Source organism: Gymnoscopelus braueri (genome assembly GCF_963280865.1).
Source record: "Gymnoscopelus braueri genome assembly, chromosome: 4".
Taxonomy (NCBI): domain Eukaryota; kingdom Metazoa; phylum Chordata; class Actinopteri; order Myctophiformes; family Myctophidae; genus Gymnoscopelus; species Gymnoscopelus braueri.
The window spans coordinates 3,093,000-3,116,675 of record NC_137605.1 but is presented as its reverse complement, the minus strand read 5'-3'; the positions used below and the strand labels follow the sequence as shown (position 1 = coordinate 3,116,675).

The following is a 23,676-nucleotide window of genomic DNA, read 5'->3' as shown; positions in this document are numbered from 1 at the left end:
TAGGTCAAGTTCAGCCCCCATGGTCGCGCACAAAAGTCGGCGTCCCTGAGAGCAGGTATAGCTGCATCACACATACAGAAACCATCATCAATGTGGATGACTGGACGTCATGCCATGTATCTATATACCGTATTTTATTTGTTACTATGAATCCATGATTTTCAAGATTAGTTTTCTTCATGAATTACAATCTTAATGGGAGGAACCGTGTGGTTCCTCCCTGTCAATAGAACCAGGACGACTGGCTGCTTTGAAGACCAGGACATGATGTGTGGAGGAGAGACTGAACATTTGAGGGTCCCCTGGAACAACATATTTTGAGATGGAGGTCCGCGGCCAAATTCATTTTGGGGGTTTTATAGCAACATAAGTGTTTCAGAAAACTGTTAGGATTTAGAAGACATTTGTAGAATCGGCCTCAAGTCTCAATGGCTTAAAAGCTATTCTATATGTATTTACAGAAAAGAGGGGGGGGGGGGTGAGGGGCAGAGGATGACACTCCCATGGGGCTCCTATACCATGGAGTTCGCTGAGGGAGTTGTTTGACCCTCTGGGGGTAAGAATAAGATAGTGTTGTTGTTTTTTTATGTAGCACCATGACTGTAATAATGTGTCTGTGATCCAGTGGTGGAAGAAGTACTCAGATATTTTACTCAAAGCCTGTGTTCAAAATGTTACTTGAGTAAAAGTACTGGCAGTATTGGCATCAAAATGTACTTTTTTAAAGTACTAAAAATGTTTGAAAATAGCAGATCTACAAGCTCACAACGCGTCGCGATGCGACGTATTGTGAGCTTTGTAGATCTATTTGTAGATCTGTAGATCTACAAAGAGATATCTTTGTAGAGCTTTGTAGATCTGTGAGCTTTGTAGCTCACAACGGGTCGCGATGCGACCCGTTGTGAGCTTGTAAATCTGCTATTTTCAAATAGCCTAGGTATAAAATAGGACTAAAGTGGTTAATGTATGTTTTATAATATAATAACTTATATCTGCAAAGTAACTAGTAACTAAGGTTTTCTAATAATTGTAGTGGAGTAAAAGTACAATATTTGCCTCTGAGATGTAGTGGAGTAGAAGTGAAAGTATTGGGAATTGGAAATACTCAAGTAAAGTACAAATACCTCAAAATTGTACAGTAATTGAGTACTGATTCGACTACTTCTCGGACTGGGGCCCATGACCCACCTCTCTCCCACTCACTTTGCCAGCCTAGGCTGGCTCAGGGTGGAAGACAGGGTTAAACAACTAAAAATGGGACTGGTCTTCAAAATTGTAAATTCAGATTTGCCCGAAATGCCCCCTATACCCGCATATCTGTATAAATACCTCGAAAAAGTTAGTGACACCCACAGTCACGAAACTAGAGGGAGCGTAAACAACAATCTGGTACCACCCACCCATAAAACAAACATGGGCAAATTCTCCTTCTACAGCACAGCCACCAAGGTATGGAATAGTCTAACCCCATACCTCAAAAAATGCAGTTCGCTGGGCCCATTCAAAACAGCCCTAAAAACTCATCTTTCTGGAGGCCATAAGAGGAGCTAGTACCAGTTTCCCTGTAGACAGACGACCCCCCCCCCCCCTCCCCTTTTTTTGTATATATTTTTTATTTGTCATGCTTTTTTTGTACAACGCGTGACGCGTTGTGAGCTTGTAGATCTGCTGTTTTCAAATAGCCAAAGTATATATAGGGCTGAAGTGGTTAATGTATGTTTTGTAATACTATTCAAAATCTTCAAAGTAACTAGTAACTAAAGTTTTCAAATAATTGTAGTGGAGTAAAAGTACAATATTTGCCTCTGAGATGTAGTGGAGTAGAAGTAAAATGATTGAAAATGGGAAATACTCCAGTAAAGTAAAAAAAAAACTCAAAATTGTACTTAAGTACAGTACTTGAGTAGGAGTATTTCCACTGGCATGGCACCACACCACACCGCCTACTTGTGCCACCGTTTCCAAGGACCTGGGCTTAGTGGTGTCAAAGGGCTCTGAAATGGGGGCCTATTTTGGCACCACTCCAGAGTAGGTCTGAGCTAGGGGCCAAACGGGGCCAAACACTTCATAATGACTGATCACTCACTGACTTCTTATTTAGACCAGGATGTATTACATTACATTACATTACATTACATTATATTACATTACATTACAGTCATTTAGCAGACGCTTTTATCCAAAGTGACTTACAATAAGTGCATTCAACATAGGTAGCAGTGGTGGAAAGTAACTAAGTACATTTACTCAAGTACTGTACTTAAGCACAATTTTGAGGTATTTGTACTTGAGTATTTCTAATTTCCAATACTTTTACTTCTACTCCACTACATCTCAGAGGCAAATATTGTACTTTTTACTCCACTACAATTATTTGAAAACTTTAGTTACTAGTTACTTTTCGGATGTAAATTATTATATTATAAAACAGGCATAGATAGATAGATATATACTTTATTGATCCCGAAGGAAATTTGCTTTGCTCAACGGCTCCAGTGCAATACATTCATACAGAGGCCAATAAAAAAGAAGCATGGTAAACATTTAGAAAACATTACACCAATGGGAATGAATGAATGCAATAATAAAAAAACTATCAGTTATAAGCAGTTAAAAAACCTAGGTAAAAGCAGTTAAAAGAGCACAGCTAAAAACAAATAAATATAGATCAGCTGGTCAACCCCCTCCCCCTCCCTCCTCTCTCCCCCAGTGCATCATTATGCATCCTAATGGCCCTTGGGATAAAAGAGTAGTTGAATCTGTCCGTGCTACACTGCAGTGATCGGAGCCTATTGCTAAAATGGCTCTTCTGTGCATAAAGTGCTGTGTGCAGTGGGTGGCTGGCATCATCAAGAATGGACACTGCCTTGTCCTCCTCTCTGCCATAGCCACCACTGACTCTAGCTCAGTCCCAGTCCCTATGACCTTGCCGGCCCGCCTAATCAGTCTGTCCAGTCTGACTGTATCTCTCTGTCTGGCATTACCTCCCCAACACACCACAGCATAGAAGACGACGCTGGAAACCACTGACTGGTAAAACATCTGCAGGAGCTTCCTGCAGATTTTAAAAGAGGCCAGTCTCCTCAGGAAATACAGCCTGCTCTGACCCTTCTTATAGAGACTGTTCGTGTTTGCTGACCAGTCCAGTTTATGATCAAGCTGTACTCCCAGGAACTTATAGGACTCGACCACCTCAACCTCCACCCCCCCGATGGAAACTGGTTGTGGGGTGGGGCGGGTTCTCCTGAAGTCAATAACGATCTCCTTGGTCTTGGCGATGTTTAGCTGTAGCTTGTTCAGCTGGCTCCAGCCCACAAAGTCCTCTATCACTTTCCTGTACTCCCCCTCCTCTCCCCCCTTAATACACCAGACGATGGCTGTGTCGTCGGAGAACTTCTGCAGGTGGCACATCTCCGAGCAGTGTCTGAACTCTGCTGTGTACAGGGTAAAGAGAAGGGGGGCCAGCACAGTCCCCTGAGGGACTCCTGTGCTGCAGATGATAGTGTCGGATGTACAGTCCCTCAACCTGACATATTGTGGTCTGTCGGTGAGGTAGTCCATGATCCAGGACACAAGTTGTGGGTCAACATGCATGCTGGTCAGTTTATCTCGTAATAGGGGGGGCTGTATGGTATTAAAGGCGCTTGAGAAATCGAAAAATAGTATCCTCACCGCACCACTTTCCCTGTCCAGGAATGTGGAGGCCCGATGAAGTAGGTAGAGAATGGCGTCCTCCACCCCCACCCTCTCCCGATATGCAAATTGCAGGGGATCCTGGGCATGTTGCACCTGGGGTCTGATAAAGTGGAGAATCAGCCTCTCCAGAGTCTTCATCAGGTGAGAGGTCAGCGCTACAGGTCTGAAGTCATTCAGTTCACCATGGCGCCCCTTCTTAGGCACCGGAACGATGCATGATGTTTTCCACAGTGTGGGAACCTTCCCCAGCCTCAGGCTCATGTTGAAGATGTGCTGAAGAGGGTCTCCAAGCTCAGTGGCACAGGCCTTCAGTAGCCTTGGACACACCTTGTCGCATTAACCACTTTAGCCCTATTTTATACATAGGCTATTTGAAAATAGCCGATCTACAAGCTCACAACGCGTCGCAATGCGACGCGTTGTGAGCTTGTAGATCTGCTATTTTCAAATATTTTAGTACTTTTACTTTTGGTACTTTAAGTACATTTTGATACCAATACTTTTGTACTTTTACTCAAGTACATTTTGTATTCTGGACTTTTACTTGTAACAGAGTATTTCTATATTGCAGTGTGGTACTTTTACTTAAGTAAAGAATTTGAGTACTTTTTCCACCACTGATAGGTAGGGAACTAAACTACTAATCACCAGAAGTCTTAAGTGCATTTTCTGCTAAAACAAGCAACTAAGAACATAACTAGCGCTAAGGTAAAAGTGACATATATCAGCTACCTGCTTTCTTAAACAGGTGAGACAAATAGCAACATCAAATGAGCAAGAGCTAAAACAAATAAGTGTATCGACTAAACAAGATCCAATAAAACAATACAACAATAAAACAAGAGTTTGTGATATAGTTGTAATACATGATGATAGCTTATACGGCAAAGATTTTTTGGCAAAGTTAGTTTGCTGTAGCCGACATCTCTTATTCACAGGGACCCCCATCTCAAAAGAATGTGTTCCATGGACCCCCCCCCCCCCCCAGAAGCAAAGATTTGAGTTAGAAATGTAGGCCATATATATATATATATATATATATATATATATATATATATATATATATATATATAGAGAGAGAGAGAGATATAGAGATATATATATAGATATTCAAAGATGTGTACACATTTTCATGATTTAAAATAGCAGATCTACAAGCTCATAGCGCGGCACTGTGTAGATCTGCTATTTTTTAATTAAGGCAAAGAAATCTAAAGTGACACAGATGCATTCCTGGATTAAATGTGTTAACCCATTCAATCCAGGAACAGATACATTTAGATCAGGGGTCTTCAACAGGGGGTCCGGGACCCCTAGTGGGTCCTCAGAGTTACTACAGGGGGTCCGCCAAATCTCTGTGTGATATGATTATTATTATTTATTACCTTAACCACTTGAACCCTAGCATCTCTTTTCTGAGGAGAACTTAAGCCAAAAATAGCAGATCTACAAGCTCACAACGCCTCGCAGCGCTATTTTTTGGCAAAGAAGTATAGGTGTAGACTAGAGGGAGAAAAAGAGCAGACCAAGTAAACAAAAAAAAGTTGAAACACAATTTTATACAACATAGAGGAGGGGGTCCCTGCTTCATCTCTCTCTCAGCTAGGGGGTCCTTGGCCTGAAAACGTTGAAGACCCCTGATTTAGATACATCAGAGAATTAAGCAGACATGCATATGTACTGTATGTCTGTAGTATTATTGTTATTATTATAATTGTTTAAAACTACATCCACTCAGTGCCCCCCTTGTATTACTAGATGAGGCCAGCAGAGGGCAGTGTTCTACTGTACTGTTGGTGTGATCGGGCCATGCAAAGATGGCCGCGCTGCCTCTCTGATCAGCTGTAGTGAGTTTGATCGATCTTCACATCGTGCTCTTCTTAAGTGGCATCGATCGATTAGCACGATTCATCGGCTGGTCAACATGTACGGTAAGTTATGTGTGAATCATAAACATAATGGTTTGATTAATATGTATCTCGCTTTGGTAAAACTCGCTCCCATGATTTTTTTTTACTAACATCGCATCATCTTCAGGCTTTTCCTCAGTGTCTGTGGAAGAAAGCCTGGTTTCTATTCCGTTCAGAACTCACATCCGGTCTAAAGCCCGCCTACTGTATCCGGTCATTTCCCACACATATAATATCCAATCACACAGACCGTTTCCGTATCCGCTCTAGACCGGATATGCAAACTGCAAAGTGAATTGACCACAGGCAGTCTAGTAACAACCAACGAAGCAACAAGCTAACATTTTTAGCTTTCACTAGTACGTCGCTCAAGGCTGTCGCTTGTGGAAAAAAATAACAGATATACAAGCTAGTTGGCTTGTAGATCTGTTCCTTTTGACAAGCGACGTCGTCTTCCTACGGAGTGTTGTTTTGTTTTGTTAACTTAGCTGATGGGAGGAGCTAGCCATCTAGCAACTGTATTCAGTGTTTACATGGAAATAATGTTGTTAAGCTAACCATGCTAAAGAATGCTAACAACACATGATAATGAACCTGGAATAATAAGTCACAACAAGTACTATAACTATATAACATAACTATAACTATATAACATAACTGTAACTATATAACATAACTATAACTATATAACATAACTATAACTATATAATATGACTATATCTATATAACATAACTGTAACTATATAACTATATAACATAACTACAACTATATAACATAACTGTAACTATATAACATAACTACAACTATATAACATAACTATAACTATATAATATGACTATATCTATATAACATAACTGTAACTATATAATATAACTATATCTATATAACAAAACTTACAAAACTTACCTCAACCTCCACCCCCCCGATGGAAACTGGTTGTGGGGTGGGGCGGGTTCTCCTGAAGTCAATAACGATCTCCTTGGTCTTGGCGATGTTTAGCTGTAGCTTGTTCAGCTGGCTCCAGCCCACAAAGTCCTCTATCACTTTCCTGTACTCCCCCTCCTCTCCCCCCTTAATACACCAGACGATGGCTGTGTCGTCGGAGAACTTCTGCAGGTGGCACATCTCCGAGCAGTGTCTGAACTCTGCTGTGTACAGGGTAAAGAGAAGGGGGGCCAGCACAGTCCCCTGAGGGACTCCTGTGCTGCAGATGATAGTGTCGGATGTACAGTCCCTCAACCTGACATATTGTGGTCTGTCGGTGAGGTAGTCCATGATCCAGGACACAAGTTGTGGGTCAACATGCATGCTGGTCAGTTTATCTCGTAATAGGGGGGGCTGTATGGTATTAAAGGCGCTTGAGAAATCGAAAAATAGTATCCTCACCGCACCACTTTCCCTGTCCAGGAATGTGGAGGCCCGATGAAGTAGGTAGAGAATGGCGTCCTCCACCCCCACCCTCTCCCGATATGCAAATTGCAGGGGATCCTGGGCATGTTGCACCTGGGGTCTGATAAAGTGGAGAATCAGCCTCTCCAGAGTCTTCATCAGGTGAGAGGTCAGCGCTACAGGTCTGAAGTCATTCAGTTCACCATGGCGCCCCTTCTTAGGCACCGGAACGATGCATGATGTTTTCCACAGTGTGGGAACCTTCCCCAGCCTCAGGCTCATGTTGAAGATGTGCTGAAGAGGGTCTCCAAGCTCAGTGGCACAGGCCTTCAGTAGCCTTGGACACACCTTGTCGCATTAACCACTTTAGCCCTATTTTATACATAGGCTATTTGAAAATAGCCGATCTACAAGCTCACAACGCGTCGCAATGCGACGCGTTGTGAGCTTGTAGATCTGCTATTTTCAAATATTTTAGTACTTTTACTTTTGGTACTTTAAGTACATTTTGATACCAATACTTTTGTACTTTTACTCAAGTACATTTTGTATTCTGGACTTTTACTTGTAACAGAGTATTTCTATATTGCAGTGTGGTACTTTTACTTAAGTAAAGAATTTGAGTACTTTTTCCACCACTGATAGGTAGGGAACTAAACTACTAATCACCAGAAGTCTTAAGTGCATTTTCTGCTAAAACAAGCAACTAAGAACATAACTAGCGCTAAGGTAAAAGTGACATATATCAGCTACCTGCTTTCTTAAACAGGTGAGACAAATAGCAACATCAAATGAGCAAGAGCTAAAACAAATAAGTGTATCGACTAAACAAGATCCAATAAAACAATACAACAATAAAACAAGAGTTTGTGATATAGTTGTAATACATGATGATAGCTTATACGGCAAAGATTTTTTGGCAAAGTTAGTTTGCTGTAGCCGACATCTCTTATTCACAGGGACCCCCATCTCAAAAGAATGTGTTCCATGGACCCCCCCCCCCCCCCCAGAAGCAAAGATTTGAGTTAGAAATGTAGGCCATATATATATATATATATATATATATATATATATATATATATATATATATATATAGAGAGAGAGAGAGATATAGAGATATATATATAGATATTCAAAGATGTGTACACATTTTCATGATTTAAAATAGCAGATCTACAAGCTCATAGCGCGGCACTGTGTAGATCTGCTATTTTTTAATTAAGGCAAAGAAATCTAAAGTGACACAGATGCATTCCTGGATTAAATGTGTTAACCCATTCAATCCAGGAACAGATACATTTAGATCAGGGGTCTTCAACAGGGGGTCCGGGACCCCTAGTGGGTCCTCAGAGTTACTACAGGGGGTCCGCCAAATCTCTGTGTGATATGATTATTATTATTTATTACCTTAACCACTTGAACCCTAGCATCTCTTTTCTGAGGAGAACTTAAGCCAAAAATAGCAGATCTACAAGCTCACAACGCCTCGCAGCGCTATTTTTTGGCAAAGAAGTATAGGTGTAGACTAGAGGGAGAAAAAGAGCAGACCAAGTAAACAAAAAAAAGTTGAAACACAATTTTATACAACATAGAGGAGGGGGTCCCTGCTTCATCTCTCTCTCAGCTAGGGGGTCCTTGGCCTGAAAACGTTGAAGACCCCTGATTTAGATACATCAGAGAATTAAGCAGACATGCATATGTACTGTATGTCTGTAGTATTATTGTTATTATTATAATTGTTTAAAACTACATCCACTCAGTGCCCCCCTTGTATTACTAGATGAGGCCAGCAGAGGGCAGTGTTCTACTGTACTGTTGGTGTGATCGGGCCATGCAAAGATGGCCGCGCTGCCTCTCTGATCAGCTGTAGTGAGTTTGATCGATCTTCACATCGTGCTCTTCTTAAGTGGCATCGATCGATTAGCACGATTCATCGGCTGGTCAACATGTACGGTAAGTTATGTGTGAATCATAAACATAATGGTTTGATTAATATGTATCTCGCTTTGGTAAAACTCGCTCCCATGATTTTTTTTTACTAACATCGCATCATCTTCAGGCTTTTCCTCAGTGTCTGTGGAAGAAAGCCTGGTTTCTATTCCGTTCAGAACTCACATCCGGTCTAAAGCCCGCCTACTGTATCCGGTCATTTCCCACACATATAATATCCAATCACACAGACCGTTTCCGTATCCGCTCTAGACCGGATATGCAAACTGCAAAGTGAATTGACCACAGGCAGTCTAGTAACAACCAACGAAGCAACAAGCTAACATTTTTAGCTTTCACTAGTACGTCGCTCAAGGCTGTCGCTTGTGGAAAAAAATAACAGATATACAAGCTAGTTGGCTTGTAGATCTGTTCCTTTTGACAAGCGACGTCGTCTTCCTACGGAGTGTTGTTTTGTTTTGTTAACTTAGCTGATGGGAGGAGCTAGCCATCTAGCAACTGTATTCAGTGTTTACATGGAAATAATGTTGTTAAGCTAACCATGCTAAAGAATGCTAACAACACATGATAATGAACCTGGAATAATAAGTCACAACAAGTACTATAACTATATAACATAACTATAACTATATAACATAACTGTAACTATATAACATAACTATAACTATATAACATAACTATAACTATATAATATGACTATATCTATATAACATAACTGTAACTATATAACTATATAACATAACTACAACTATATAACATAACTGTAACTATATAACATAACTACAACTATATAACATAACTATAACTATATAATATGACTATATCTATATAACATAACTGTAACTATATAATATAACTATATCTATATAACAAAACTTACTATTGAACATAACTATAACTGTATAACATAACTATAACATAATTATAAAGATAACATAACTATGAAGATATATTATAATATAACTATATAACATAACTAAATAATATAACATAACTATAAAGATATAACAACTATAACTATATAACACAACTATAAAGATATAACAACTATAATGATATAACATAACTATAAAGATAACTATATAACTAAACTATAACTACAACTATATAACATAACTATATAGATATGGTCTTAACATCATTCTAACTGAAGCTGGTTGCAGTCTGGCAGAGTCCACAGCACAACTATAACCATGACAGTGGTGAATGATAATATAAATATTGTTATAGTAGTCAGTGGTGTAAAGTAAGTACATTTACTCAAGTACTGTACTTATGTACAATTTCGAGGTACTTTTACTTTACTGGAGTATTGCAACTTTTCAATTATTTTACTTCTACTCCACTGCATTTCAGAGGGAAATATTGTACTTTTACTCCTCTACAATTATTTGAATAATTTGGTAACTAGTTACTTTACTTTTGTACTTTTACTCAACTAAATTTTACTCAAGTATTTCTAATCTATATTGCAGTATTGATACTTTTACTTAAGTAAAACATTTCAGTCCTTTTTCCACCACCGATAGTGTGTTTGGTGTGATTGGCCGTTGATGTGTGACACTTTTCCATATGTCAAAGCTAGCCGTGGATCTAGACCATCATAGATGTATTTTATCCAGTCTGACTTTTACTTTCATAGATATGCAAATGTCTAAAACGATAAAAAGAAAACATATGATAGTCTTGATCCAAGGCTATATCAAAGCCTTAATAAAAGTGTCTGATGTCATGTGAAATGATTGCCTTTGTACTTGGACCATGACAATGTGTGGGGTTTGGGTGGTAGGCCTATTGTTTACATAGTCAAGACTGGATCAGTCCAAATATATGTGTTCCGCGTGTCAAAATTAAGTCAAATCCTGACAGAATGATGTCTTCCTACAAGGTTTCATTGGGTTGATGTTGACCTTGAAATTGAGGTTAACCTCCATCAATGAAATCTACATTGTTTTGGGTAAAGATTGTGTCTGTGACATTAGATTAACATCTCTCTGCATAGATGGAAAACTATAAAGTAGTGAATGCATTGAGTGAGTGAGCCTGGTTCCATGGAAAACAACTCTGCCTGGCTGTCAATTAAGTGCAACAATCAAGCACATTATTATGCTTAAATTGTAAAAGTAGAGAAATAATTTGTCTCTAACCTTTGGGACGACTGTGCAGTGAATCTAGGCAGGATCTGACAGAGACATGTTTCTGACCGCAACAACATCTATAATATTTAAGTTAAAACAAGTGGTATGCTATAAACAAGGCTTTGTATTCTACATAATAAGACTAAGGCTGTTAGTTTCACTTTGGTTGTTATGGCTTGGCTTTTAATATAAACAACGGTTTGCTCCGAAATCGTAGCTGATAAAGAGATAACTAGAAGTGTGTGTGTGTGTGTGTGTGTGTGAGTGCAAGAGAGAGAGAGAGTGTGTGTGTGTGTGTGCAAGAGAGGGGGAGGGGGAGAAAGAGTGGTGTTTGTGTGTGAGGGAGGGAGAGAAAGAGGCAGGGGGGAGTGTGTGTGTGTGCGAGAGAGAAAGGGAGAGATGAGTGTGTGAGAGCGGGAGAGAAATAGGGATGTGGATCTCTTTACTGATGGTAAAGATGCAACCTAGAACTGGGTCATTTCCGGTTTGTCTGGTCTAGTGTACGAGTTGAAACCGGTTAGATTTTCTCTGGACAGTCTGAACCGGGAAACATGCTGGCAAGTTAAAAATAGCCTTCAACAGCAACCGATGTGGACAACATCGTGTTTACTTACTTACTGACGCCACTAAATCCATCTATTATGTCTATAGTAATATGCTATATGACAATTTATTATTAACATAACAAGATGTTTGTTTATGAAAGGAGCCGTGCATCTGGCTTTGTTGGGAATCAGTGTCGCATAGCGCTGCCTGTGGAGTGTTTTGTCATTGCGGTAGTGTTGTGTTGTGTTTGCACTTCTCTAACTATGCAAAAGAACGATCAGAGCAGGGACTGACTACTCAGAGCTGACAAGTAACAACAAGTAGGACGACATAAGATTTATTTCACTGACGTGCAAAGCGTGACCATCAAAGATATTTAACCCCAGCCAGATTGTTTTAATCGTCACGGTTTACCTGATCTCAGTGACGTTGTGCTTGGGAGCCAGGAGGGAGAAGAGTCTAGGTCTCTAGGATGATTGGAGTCATGGCCGGGGTGTTGTAGAGAAGGGGGGGGGGGGGGGGGGGGGGCATACTTCCTGTCTTAGGGTTTTGGTCTTTGGTCTGGCAACACCCACCCCCCCTTTGACCCCACCCCACTTCCTGTCTTGGGGTTTTGGTCTTTGGTCTGGAAACACCCACCCCCCCCTTGACCCCACCCCACTGGGAAACCAGATCCGGGTCAAGGCACTAATGTAAGGCATAGGATTCGAACCCGCGTCTCCTGTGCGGGAAGGGACACTAAAGCCAAACATTTTATTAGGGATGCACTGAATGGGAAATTCTTGGCCGAAACCGAATGCCGAAAATAGAAAACAGTTGGCCGAAAACCGAATACCGAAAGGCCGAATATGATAAATATATATACATATATATAATGAATTTATTTGTTTACCAATGTTGATCAGCTACCTGATTATGGCAAAAGACATGATTATGGCAAAACTTAACTTAAATAATAATCACTATTATGGGTCCATAAAACATTTATTCAGCACTTTTGAATCCATACATTAATTCCAGACTGCTGAAAGATTGCAAAATGTAAACATTTATTTAATTATATAATAATAATATTCCACATTTCATTCCAAGATTTTTTGAAAATAGCATTGTTTCGGTGTCTTTCGGTGGTATCAGCCGATATGTTTCGGTGTCTTTCGGCCGATATGTTTCGGTGTCTTTCGGTGATATTTTTTCGGCATTAAAACCCTTTCGGCCGAAAGCCGAAAATGCATTTTTTAACCATTTTCGGCCGATATGTTTCGGTGGCCGAATATTCGGTGCATCCCTACATTTTATCCACTAGCCTAAAGGGGAATCCCCCTTGGCTGAGGAGATATTAGGCTTTCGGTCTTCAGGCAGAGGCTCTGTGTCACTCTGCTACATGTGCACAACTGTAGTCCCAGGTTATTAGAAGGTAGCTTACTGTTTCCTGTTCCAATGCATTTGCCCATAGTGGCTTTGTTTGAATGGCTCGGCAGCAGTCAGTCAAAAGAGCCAATCAAATGAAGCTGTATTTAGAAAATGAACCCAACAGATAATGGGTATATGCCACCCTCTGGAAACCGTGGACTACAGTTATGCACAGAGGCCATTCGGTCTAAGACAGAAGTTGAGTGGACTTTTTCCCCACTGATGTGAATCACCATGAATTAACTGGGCAGCTTAATTTCTGAAACATGTAAAGCCATTACTAATGCAACTCCCCCTAATTATACATGTGATCATTCTCCAGGAAAGTAGTTATAAGAGAGTGTAAAGAGTGAGTGGCTGCTTTGGATGACAATGAGAAATACCACCACGGTGCTTCTCTTCCCATTCATATCCCATCTCTTCCTGTCCGGTAGCATGAATAGGTCTAGCTGTCTTGTGTTTAGTTGCTTGGATATAAAATTCTAATTACGATTCTTTCAATCATTCCCAGGTGCTGATACAACCAAGACAATAGCAGTGGTGATCTGGACGTGAAGATCGGAAGTAACCTTTGGAGCCATTCCGTAACTACCTCTGAAATACGCGTTTGAAGTTTAGATACATCCCTGAGGACCAATACATTGCCAGCATTTTCAGACGAACTAACATATCCAATATAAACTGAACGGGTGTCTACGAAAGATAAGGGTTACGGAGACTTAAGGATTAATGCCATCAGCAAGTGGACAACATTGTAGATGGAGAAACAGAACTCGATGGATAATGCCGCCTCTCTGCCGCCCGAAGGAGATCGTAGTGCCTTCATCTGCACCGAGTGCGGCGAGGGCTTCTGCCATTTCCCTAACATGCTGAAACACATGGCTAGCCATGGACCTTTGGAGTCTTTTCCGTTAGATGGTTCATCCAATGGATTTGAAGTCCCCAGAGAATATGTGCTGCAGGAAAATGGAATACTGACAATTGTGGATGGATATGAGCCGTCGCCATACGCCGGTTACGCCCCTAGCAAACCCGTGTTACCGCCTGCTTTGCCGACACACGTCCCCCCTCCCGCCAAGCCAGTGTCTCCAGCTCTTCCGCCGCGGTCATCGCCTCCCAGGGACGCCCTGAAGCCAAAGCCAACGTATTCTAACTTGAACCCGAATAAATCCCACCAGGGCTACTACCGGTGTGAGACCTGTAATAAATCGTTCAGTAGCCGGCGGGGTTTAAATCACCACCAGCAATATCGAAACACAGAGCGAGGTTACAAGTGCACACTGTGCTGCACTGTTTTTGGCAGCAGAGAGGACCTGAAGAAGCACCTACAAGACCACGCACGCAAGCGATTCCACTGCTGCGGACATTGCGGTAGACGATTCCTGAAAGTGGACGCGTTGAACACTCATCAAAGAGAAAACCATCCGTCTTTCAAGGGGCCGTCCGCTCAGGGCAGATCCCAGATGAATCTGGAGAAAGCGGTGGAGAAAACGTATCCCTGTAAGAAGTGCGAGTTGAGCTTCTTCTGGATGTCAGATTTCCAGACACACACTAAATACCACTGCAGAGGAAACAAACCGGGTAGGCACTTGACATCAGAAAATGAACTGACCTCCAGGAAGAAGCCAGAAGAGACATTGCATGAAAAGAACCACAGCAATGGCTTGGTTGTTGACGCGAAGGGTTCTGACAGCGGTGCCATTAAAGATCCTGGTAATCTGGGTGATCAGGAAGAGTCTGCTACAGCCTACAGATGTGGATTATGCGGAGATCACTTTCAAAAGTTAACCGCTCTGAAAGAGCATCATCTCACCCATCAAACCCAGGAAGAAATGGATACGTTGAATCAGGACTCGCAGAAACCAGTTAAGCGAAGGGTAAACAAAACGCCGATGATAGGCAGAAGGAGAAGGAGGAGGAGTAGTCCCGGCGGCAAACTGCATGCTTGCAAACTCTGCCCTCGCGTGTTCAACCATTCTAGCAGTTTGTCTCGACACATGAGATACCATAAAGGGACCATGCACACCTGTGTGATATGTGATAAAGCTTTTCCTCAGCGCTGTGACGTTAGAAGGCACATGGCCATGAATCACAAGTCTGAGTTGGAGAAGAAACCGTCGCTGAAATACATGGCACCACAAGGAAGTGCCATACCTGACAAATCTGAGACGCAGGACGGCTATCAACCTGCTTTCGAGCCCGAAGTGCGAAGGCGGCGGCGAAGGGAGAAGCCAGCGTCAAAGGTTAGAGTCTCCTACAAGTGCCAAGAGTGTGGGAAGAAGTTTGGGCTGCTGTGCGTCTACCAACGGCATCTACGGTATCACAAGAAGGAACCTGCAAATTCACACAAGTGCCCCAAATGTCCAGCTCACTTCAAGACCTCCTCTGCCCTGGTGGAACACCTGGAGAATCACCCAAGCACAGCTGACACGGATATGATGGGACAAGCGTCTGACACCACTGGTGCCAGTCAGGAGGACACTGGTCTAGAACAGAGCAACGTGGAGAGTACAGAAAATAACAATACGGGCCATACTAGTAGTGTTAAAGAAAACGCAGCAGATGCTCTCTACGAATGTACCGAATGCACCCAGACTTTCTCCAGCTTGGAGTTGTTTCTTGAGCACCAGGGTTCTCATGGTGCAGAGAACTGTGGGTAAAATATTATGTTGCGCCTCATCTTTCCATGTCAGGAGTTGTGGGTGGGTGTATTTCTTTCTTTCTTCTTTTTTTTCGTATGTAAATATTGGTGGAACAAATATTGCTGTAGATGTAGTGTTTTCTTTTTTTTTATCTTATCGTACAAATTCCGATGGGGACCAAGAAGTACTGACTGGGAGCACACCGAACTTTTGAGATTTGTAGAATTAATGTTCGTTCAAGTTTGTTTGAGAAAGCACCAATCAAACCTGCTGTTCCTCTACCAGGTAATGTTTTAGTTTACTTCAGCGACACAAGTTCTGAATTGTTGTCTTGCTTGTACATATTCTGACATACTTATTATGTAATCATTGATCCTGTTGTTGCATCTTCTTGCATACATTTACTCATGTGACTTGAATCTTTGTATTCATCCCAGTGGATTATCCTTTATCAACCATTAAATGAAAATGCCATTCAGTAGACAGAGTGATTTTCCATTAAAACTGAAACAAAATGAATATTGTTCCTGGCATTACAGTCATCTTGACTTTCCACCACTGACGTTTTTGGCACTATCATGTAGACCGTACATAGAAAGCCATATCCTGTGTTTGCACCCCATTCGGATGCTATCAATGCATTGAATGGGACATCATCAAGTTTTATCAGACCATTGAATGGGGGAAGTAGGCGACGTACTGACCTACCCGCCATTTATCAGACCATTCATTGGGTGTTATCAGGACATACTGACCTACCGACGGAGACGACTTATAAAGTAAAGTTTTGGTTTCGGACCATGACAGAGGCGCACGGTCTCAAGCGAACTGGAGCCACGTGAGGGACCATCGAGCAAGCTAAAGCAAGAGAGCTGCCGTCCCGAACGCTGCGACGTTCGCTTGAGCCTACTCAGCGCCGTCCGAGTCATGTACCGATAGGCACAGAATGGTAAATCATGTTGTGGGAACTGCTCTGCCTCCGGTAGGTCATTATCTCCTGATTACGCCCAATGAATGGTCTGATAAAACGCGATAATGTCCCGTTCAATGCATTGATAGCATTCGAAGCCGGTGGTTTTTGTCCTTTTCAGTTAAGAGTGTTCAGTCACAGGTGGGGCCCCCAATGACCACTAGGGCCCCCAATGACCACTAGAGCCCCCTAGAGATCTCCCGCCTACTGACACGTCTGGGGAAACCAAAGATTCAGTGAAGGGGGCTGGACACCGTAGAAGACCCGGTGCTAACAAACCTACGTCCACTGCTTTGAAAACCAATCCTGATACCATCCCATAATATGGGATGTTGCTTCATATTATGAAGGAATTTCCACCTAAAGTGTTTGCTTTGGTTTTGTGATGCTGTTATTTTTGAAATATCGGAATTGTCCACCCAGTTTTAGCCCATTCGTTGAATTTCGATGTGACCAGACATCAGATCTATGGTCGTCTGGCTACGAGAGGCTAATCACGATACGACGCTAGGGACGATTCTCTGACCAATCGGTAGTCTGCAGTGTTGAGCCGGTACCATTCAGTGGGAAAGTACCACGACATCCTGGGTTCCAATGTGGCCTGTGCTCAATGCCACCACCTGTCTCCACTGTCCCTTAAAGCACAAATGCTTCAAGTAATTTATTTACTTTCTCTCTCTCAGAAGACTGGAACATTTATTTTAGAATTTCAAAAATGTTTTGGAATGTAAGACTCTGCCAGTGCTATTATATAACACAATTTCACTTTATTACATTTTCCATTACTAGCCTTAACTCAAGTCTCTGCAGTTAGTTGGTACCACTAGGTTTGTTCATATTCTGTCAGAGGGCTTGCTTGTTTTTGACATGCGTATTGCACAATGGGGCTTTTATTTTTGTGACATTTTCCCCCATTGACCACCAGTGTATTAATTTTGAGTTCCACATAATTATGTACACAGGTCGCTGTTGTCCTGGGGGTGGGGGGGGGGGGGGGTTCTAGGCTATAGTGGCGGGCATGGACAGAGACTCTGTCCAAACCACTTATTCTTCAGGTATGTCAGTGTGGGGGGGGAGAAAAAACACTCAAGAGATATCAGATCAACTTTATTTCAGACACTATTGGTCCATATAAAAACAGAGATACAAAACAGACAATACCAACACAGAGATAGCCTGAGTACCAGACTGATTTCACGCCATAAAGCCCAGATCAGTTTAAAAACACATAAACATTGCCTCCAGTGTTTGTCCTGTACAGTTTATTGTTGCAAAAGGTTAAAAAAAAAAAAAAAAACTTCATTGCTTTTATTCTAAGCTCTGAGAATTCTGCCCGACAACTCTTCACGTTGTGTTTCATACATGTGCCTCTTAACAGAGTCTGTGAGAGCTGTTCCTCTTGTGTAGTAGTTAAGCTTGAAGTACTTTTGGAATTGATGGTCAGTGAATGGAACAAGCCTCCTCAAATGACCACTGATGATGACAATGATGATATTAGGATGATGATCGTCTTTAATGCCACTGCCCTCATATCACACAAACACCAACCAAAGTTTCTCCAAAATAAAATACATGTAATGGGGAGGACAAAAGAAAAACAATCCACTTAATACATTACTGATTGCACGGTCAGGGATACTAACCCGGGAGAGCAGAACGTGCAGATGCTCAAGCTTACTCGTCCCCCTCCCTCCACCACCAACCAGTAGGAGTCACTATAGTGCAGTGAATAGAACTCCACCCCCTTCCACCTACCTACCTATCCACCCACAAACACTCACTGCCTATTGTGTTAGTTTGAGCGCCCGGTCAAGCCCGGGTCTGTTGCTTTAACCCAACCCAATTCTGTTGGGAGAACTCAGACTTACTACAAGAACATACAAATGTCTGACCCAATAGAAACCAGTATAGATGCATGCAGCTGAATGCATAATGAGAGATGAGAGGTATTCTGGTGGTTCAGTAACCTTTAATGTCTGACCACCTCCTTTAGATTGGTCCCCCTTTTCTCCTCTTAACATGCACATGGGTGATCACATTATTGGATACAGGGGAAATGATTAGTGTCTCAGCTTAATATGCATCCACCATACAGAAGCTCTGATCACACGTGGTCGTGGATGATGGGTTTGGCCACACTGACGACAAGACACAAATGCAGTGTATTGATAAAATAACCAAAAGCTATTGGCAAAATACCTTTCACAGAAAATGCAACGTTTTCAGTGTGAAATAGGACTGTGCAAGGCAGAAAGCTATTGTACACAAACCAATTTTTATATTATTTATCTTATATATTGCTCTTGGAGATTCACATGTCTTGCTTTGAAATCACTGTGCCTTCTGCACAAACAAAACAGGACTGATCAAAGAAAAGACAGCAGCATAATGAATAGTGTTTAACATCTGTATACGTTTGGGTTTTAAGAAGTGGTTTTATTTATTTATTTCTAACAGTTATTTATAACAGTTGACTATATCTGACTATTAACCCGGCCAGGATGCATGTTAATGCCATGTTGTGTAAATGGGGCCTACGGTTGCTAGGGTAATCGTATCTGCTTGTCTTTCCTCGGTGTGGGGTGTTCTGACACTCTTCCCAGAGAGCCATGTTAATGTGAGCACCTGGTCTGTGTTGGGTCTATTAGCACTACACTCATCATGGCAAGCTCATTCTGTGTCAGTTTGATGATAGTGAGCAGCAGGCACACTAAGCTGAGCAGAAATATCTTGACTGAATCAGTCATGACTGAGATGCTGTTACAGCCAATGGTTTCTCCCTAAAGGTTGAGTTGACAGTGTGATGTGTAGCATGTGATTCGATGGGGAGTCCCTGCCTGACCACACCTAAACTTATTGTTGATTCCTGTCAGTCAAAGCTGTCATGTGGGATCAGGCATAGGCACACTCTTAAGATGCATGGGTGATCCACTCCTCTAAAGATCATCTTTGAAGATTATTTTGGCTCATTTCTGCTTTATTCTGATGAGACAGAAACGGAGAGACAGGCAGAGAGGGGGAGGGCGACATGCAGGAAAGTGCCTTGGTCGGATTTGAACCGGGGTCAGCTGTGGGAGGGGCTTTAGCCTTATTGATGTGGGTATTCATTCTTACTCGGTGATCCACCAGGGCGCCCCCTAAAGGCCGTCTTTAAGAAATGGCAGTTGTTCCTGCTGGTAGTTCTCATGCTCAACTGTACCTTTGTTTGCAGTTGTGCAACGCTATCAACTGACACAACTCTTGGAGTATGTTTCCCAAGAAAGGCATGGATTGTGAAACTGTGCAAAACCACTCTTGTACATAGTCTCCAGCAGCAAGATGGTGGAATCTCTGGCGACTTCGTGCTGCTGCTTCTTCTTCCTTTTTTTCTTTGTGCTAATCACAAGAGGGGTAGATGCAAGAGGCTATAAGAAAGTTGGAAGTAGGCTCCACCAGGTTCAACCCGACATTGGGAAACCAAGACTACCAAACTTTGATTGATTTCCTGTATCTGTGTGACATGGGTGACCCAAGCCCCCAGAACCCAGTGGTTGCATTGAAGCGCATTGGACATGCTGGCCATTCATAGGTACTGCAGCTGGGGCCACTGTACACGAACGAGCGGAAACTGGTTTCGACCAATGGGCTCGACTCACGAGCTTGCGCACGGGGCTGCGCACCGAGGTGACGCAAAACACGCTACAGAGGTGTCGCAAAACGCGTCGCAGAAGCCCCCAAATAGGCCCCGCCCATCACATTTCCCAACCCGGAAGAAGGGGTGATTTCGGCCTATGCGCTGGGTGAGCAATTCAATGCAAGTGGATGGGAGGGGATATCCGGTGCCATCTCTATTATTTTTAACTCTATGGGGTGACCACCCTTTTAGGAGACCAGAAATAGGTAGTGAGTGTCTTAATTCCAATGGAATGTGAATGTGGTGGGGGATGGGGAGATAAGGGGATGGGTGCAGGGAGAGGCAACCACGCCCACTTATATGAGACCATTGTGTACCATTTGTTGTACTAGTGGTGAGGTGTGGGATTGGCTATCTAAGGTATTTTAAGGGTCTTTGGTTCAATGTCCTTTATTTTACCTTTAGTCATTCACAATGCAAAGTTGTCAGGGTGATACAAACAGTTACACGTTGGTCCCAACTGATCTAAGACTAATGCAAGGGTGTTGGCTGTATTCTTGTCTTCTTGAATCATAGCCAATTTAAACCTTAAATATTCTCACCCACTTTACATCTGCAATCCAGAAAGACAGTGCTTCAACTTTCAACGTCTACTCTTTTAGCTGAATCAGTCCTTTTGGAGTCCCAATGTAAATTGCTGATGGAACTTGTGAAATGGAACAATTCACCTATATCCTTAGATTATTGGAGGGAGACTAGTTACCTATGCAGTAAGAATGCATGTTTTAACTAATGATGGGTCAGTAACAACCTTGATTTTTTTCCTCATCCATAATTACCTTTCATGAGGAAGGAAGCACCTTTAGCTAGCTGCTATGCTAATTGAGAGGTAGTTGCCTGGTCATGGCAAGATGTCAATTCTCTCGAACACCCTTTCCAGATCCTTACTCTACCCGTAACAACAGGAAACTCCAACGTAACCAACCATGCCAAACAACCTTTCGAGCTTGTGCATCAGCTCTGAGAAAAGTCTGCCCCATCTACACTGCCCTATGCCCTGTTAGTGTGAACAACAGATACAGATGTAATCAAATGACTGCTCCAATCGCAACCTGAACTCTCTTAACCGCTAAATACTTGAGGATGCCCGTCGCTGCCCGATCTTTCCCCCTACCAGATTGGGACTTTTTGTGCTGGCATACACTGCTAGGCTATTAACGGTATCTACACTAGTTATATAGGTGCATATACAGTATATTATATAACTTTAAACTCTAAACTGCATAAATAAGCTGCCAATGATCAGCTGACTTATCCAATATGCTAACGTATGCTAACTCGACTGATTAGCCTACCTACTAATGCTATGCTAACACGTGACACCACATTAACGACTGGGCTCAAATTTGGACATTTTAAGTATAATAACAACAATTACAAGGCATCCACCAATATTCACTCTAGAAATATTTCATGATAATCAACATTCACGCATATTAACAATAGTCCTGATCCAGTAGGGGGCACTATTTGGGTACAAAGTTCTGATCTTGTGATTGAAGGATCATTGATCCTGATGATTCGACATGATGGGTAGACAAAGGGTTAAATGAAACACTCAACCTTTAAGGAGACAGAGTGTGCTCAACACCCAGTAACAAGAATACACATTCATTCATAAAGAGACATCAGATCATTTGTGTTTTAAGGTGGCCATTGTTTTGTTTTTTTGTCCCATCTCATTTGCATACAGTGCCATGATAGGCTAGAAGGAGCGTTTTACCATACAAAGGGAGTGGATCGCCCAATGCCCTTGTAGAAAAACAACTGGACTTCAGATTTCTTGGTGTACCCTATGTGGTGCACTGTGGACAAGGTCCGGGTTTGACCCGCGTCAAATGCTCTCTGCTGCTCTGCCTTCTCCCTCCTGTCTGCACTGTGCTACCTGATCTGGTGGAGAGATAACAATTGCTCACTGTTTCATGTGCATTTGGCAACCAAAGGTCTCTTTTTCTACAGGATTTATTTTTTCCTTGTATGGCAACAGCTTTGTTATGAATTTGCATAAGGTAGGGTTATGGACAAAATAGACCAAGTCAACTGACCACACCCACAAAGATTGTCAGTGATCCCTTAACATTTTAATTACACCTGGAGGGGCGTTCCAATAGATGGGTCGCTTCCAGTTTTGCACAACAAAGCGATTACTTCTTCTGGTGAGGAATGCTTGCAGCCCCATTCTCCTACTCAACTTATGACATTTGACCAACTGCAGGTGACGTAACCTGTCATGGCCAGACTAATATCACTGCGTGGATATTAGTCTGGAATTTGCGTGGAACCCGCATTTCCAAGGGCCGGATAAAAAAAAATGCCTCTGGTGATAAACCCGCCCCCCCATATTTGCATACTGGGCCCTGATTGGTTCCTCACTACTTCGGAGGGAGTGAAATCCAATCACGACTGAGCGGTGCCAGACCAAATCTGCCGAGGGCAATTTTTTTTTGGTTGCATGGCAGATTCGTCTGGTTTCCAGGCTACAGGTGACGACCAAGCGGCAATTCATCTTCTGTGCGATTCAACTGCATCCCCACGGCTCAGATTCCCCACTGTTATAAAGCTGAGGCCTGGTGTATTTCAAGCTTTACAATCACACCCGGGAGCTGACCAGTGTTTACTCTCTGCCCAGATCTGTTGGAGCAATTGGTCATTTTCCCAGATGGAGCATCTCAGTCAGAAAATAGGGTGGGGCAGAAGGGTTTTCCTGAAAGTGTGGGGATTCGAACCAGCAACCATTGGGTCATGCACCCGTCACTGTGCTTCTACTGCTTTAATAAATAAATAAAAATTGTCTCAAGAAACTTTACATGTGTATTAGAGCAGAGACCCAATGTTTTCCCCATGAGCAAGCATTTGGTGACAGTGGCAAGAGAAAAGCTCGAGAAGAACAAGGCTCTTGGGTGGGCGTCCATCTGTCTCGACCGGGTTGGGAAGGAAAGAGAGAGAGAGAGGGAGAGATCAATAAGAGCTGTAACGTGTATCTCATTTTCACCCTTTTTGTATGGTACTAGGGATTTTCAAATGTCTCTTCAGAAAATGACTACTGATTTGAGGAGTGCAATAAAAGGCCTTTTACACATTTTAGGTATGTCAGTTATACAATGGAATTTTGCTGATCTCAAGTAGATTTTTTCCCCCTGACATTCCACCTGTGATGTTTTTTTTTCCCCATTTAAAAATGTCTCCCAATTTGTCATTATGGCATTTCCCAATTCCCAGTTTATCTTGAGTAAGATCCTGCGTGACCAAAACGTTGATCTTTTAATAAAATCAATGCTGAGTTATTCCAGCATTCTTTTTCTTTTTGATACCCAGTGTAATCACTGTTACTACTGACCCCTACTGGTT

The 23,676-nt window shown here is 42.2% G+C and overlaps 1 protein-coding gene across 2 annotated transcripts; it reads left to right on the top strand.

Moving 5' to 3' along the window:
• The first annotated feature begins 3,700 nt into the window (after nucleotides 1-3,700).
• On the top strand, nucleotides 3,701-16,166 carry LOC308083275 (uncharacterized protein). 2 transcript variants are annotated; one of them, XM_080425545.1, is made up of 5 exons: nucleotides 3,701-3,837; nucleotides 5,455-5,627; nucleotides 7,015-7,158; nucleotides 8,777-8,944; nucleotides 13,555-16,166. In XM_080425545.1, exon 5 carries the CDS (start codon nucleotides 13,802-13,804, stop codon nucleotides 15,701-15,703), a length of 1,902 nt encoding a protein of 633 aa, XP_080281671.1. In that variant the 5' UTR covers nucleotides 3,701-3,837; nucleotides 5,455-5,627; nucleotides 7,015-7,158; nucleotides 8,777-8,944; nucleotides 13,555-13,801; the 3' UTR covers nucleotides 15,704-16,166. The 2 variants fall into 2 exon arrangements, with proteins under 2 accessions (XP_080281671.1, XP_080281670.1); XM_080425544.1 differs by having other exon boundaries at nucleotides 8,777-8,949.
• The last annotated feature ends 7,510 nt before the right edge of the window (nucleotides 16,167-23,676 follow it).

What these genes read in the sequence shown, in the direction of transcription:
- LOC308083275 (XM_080425545.1), top strand. Translation starts at nt 13,802, where the DNA reads ATGGAGAAACAGAACTCGATGGATAATGCCGCCTCTCTGCCGCCCGAA.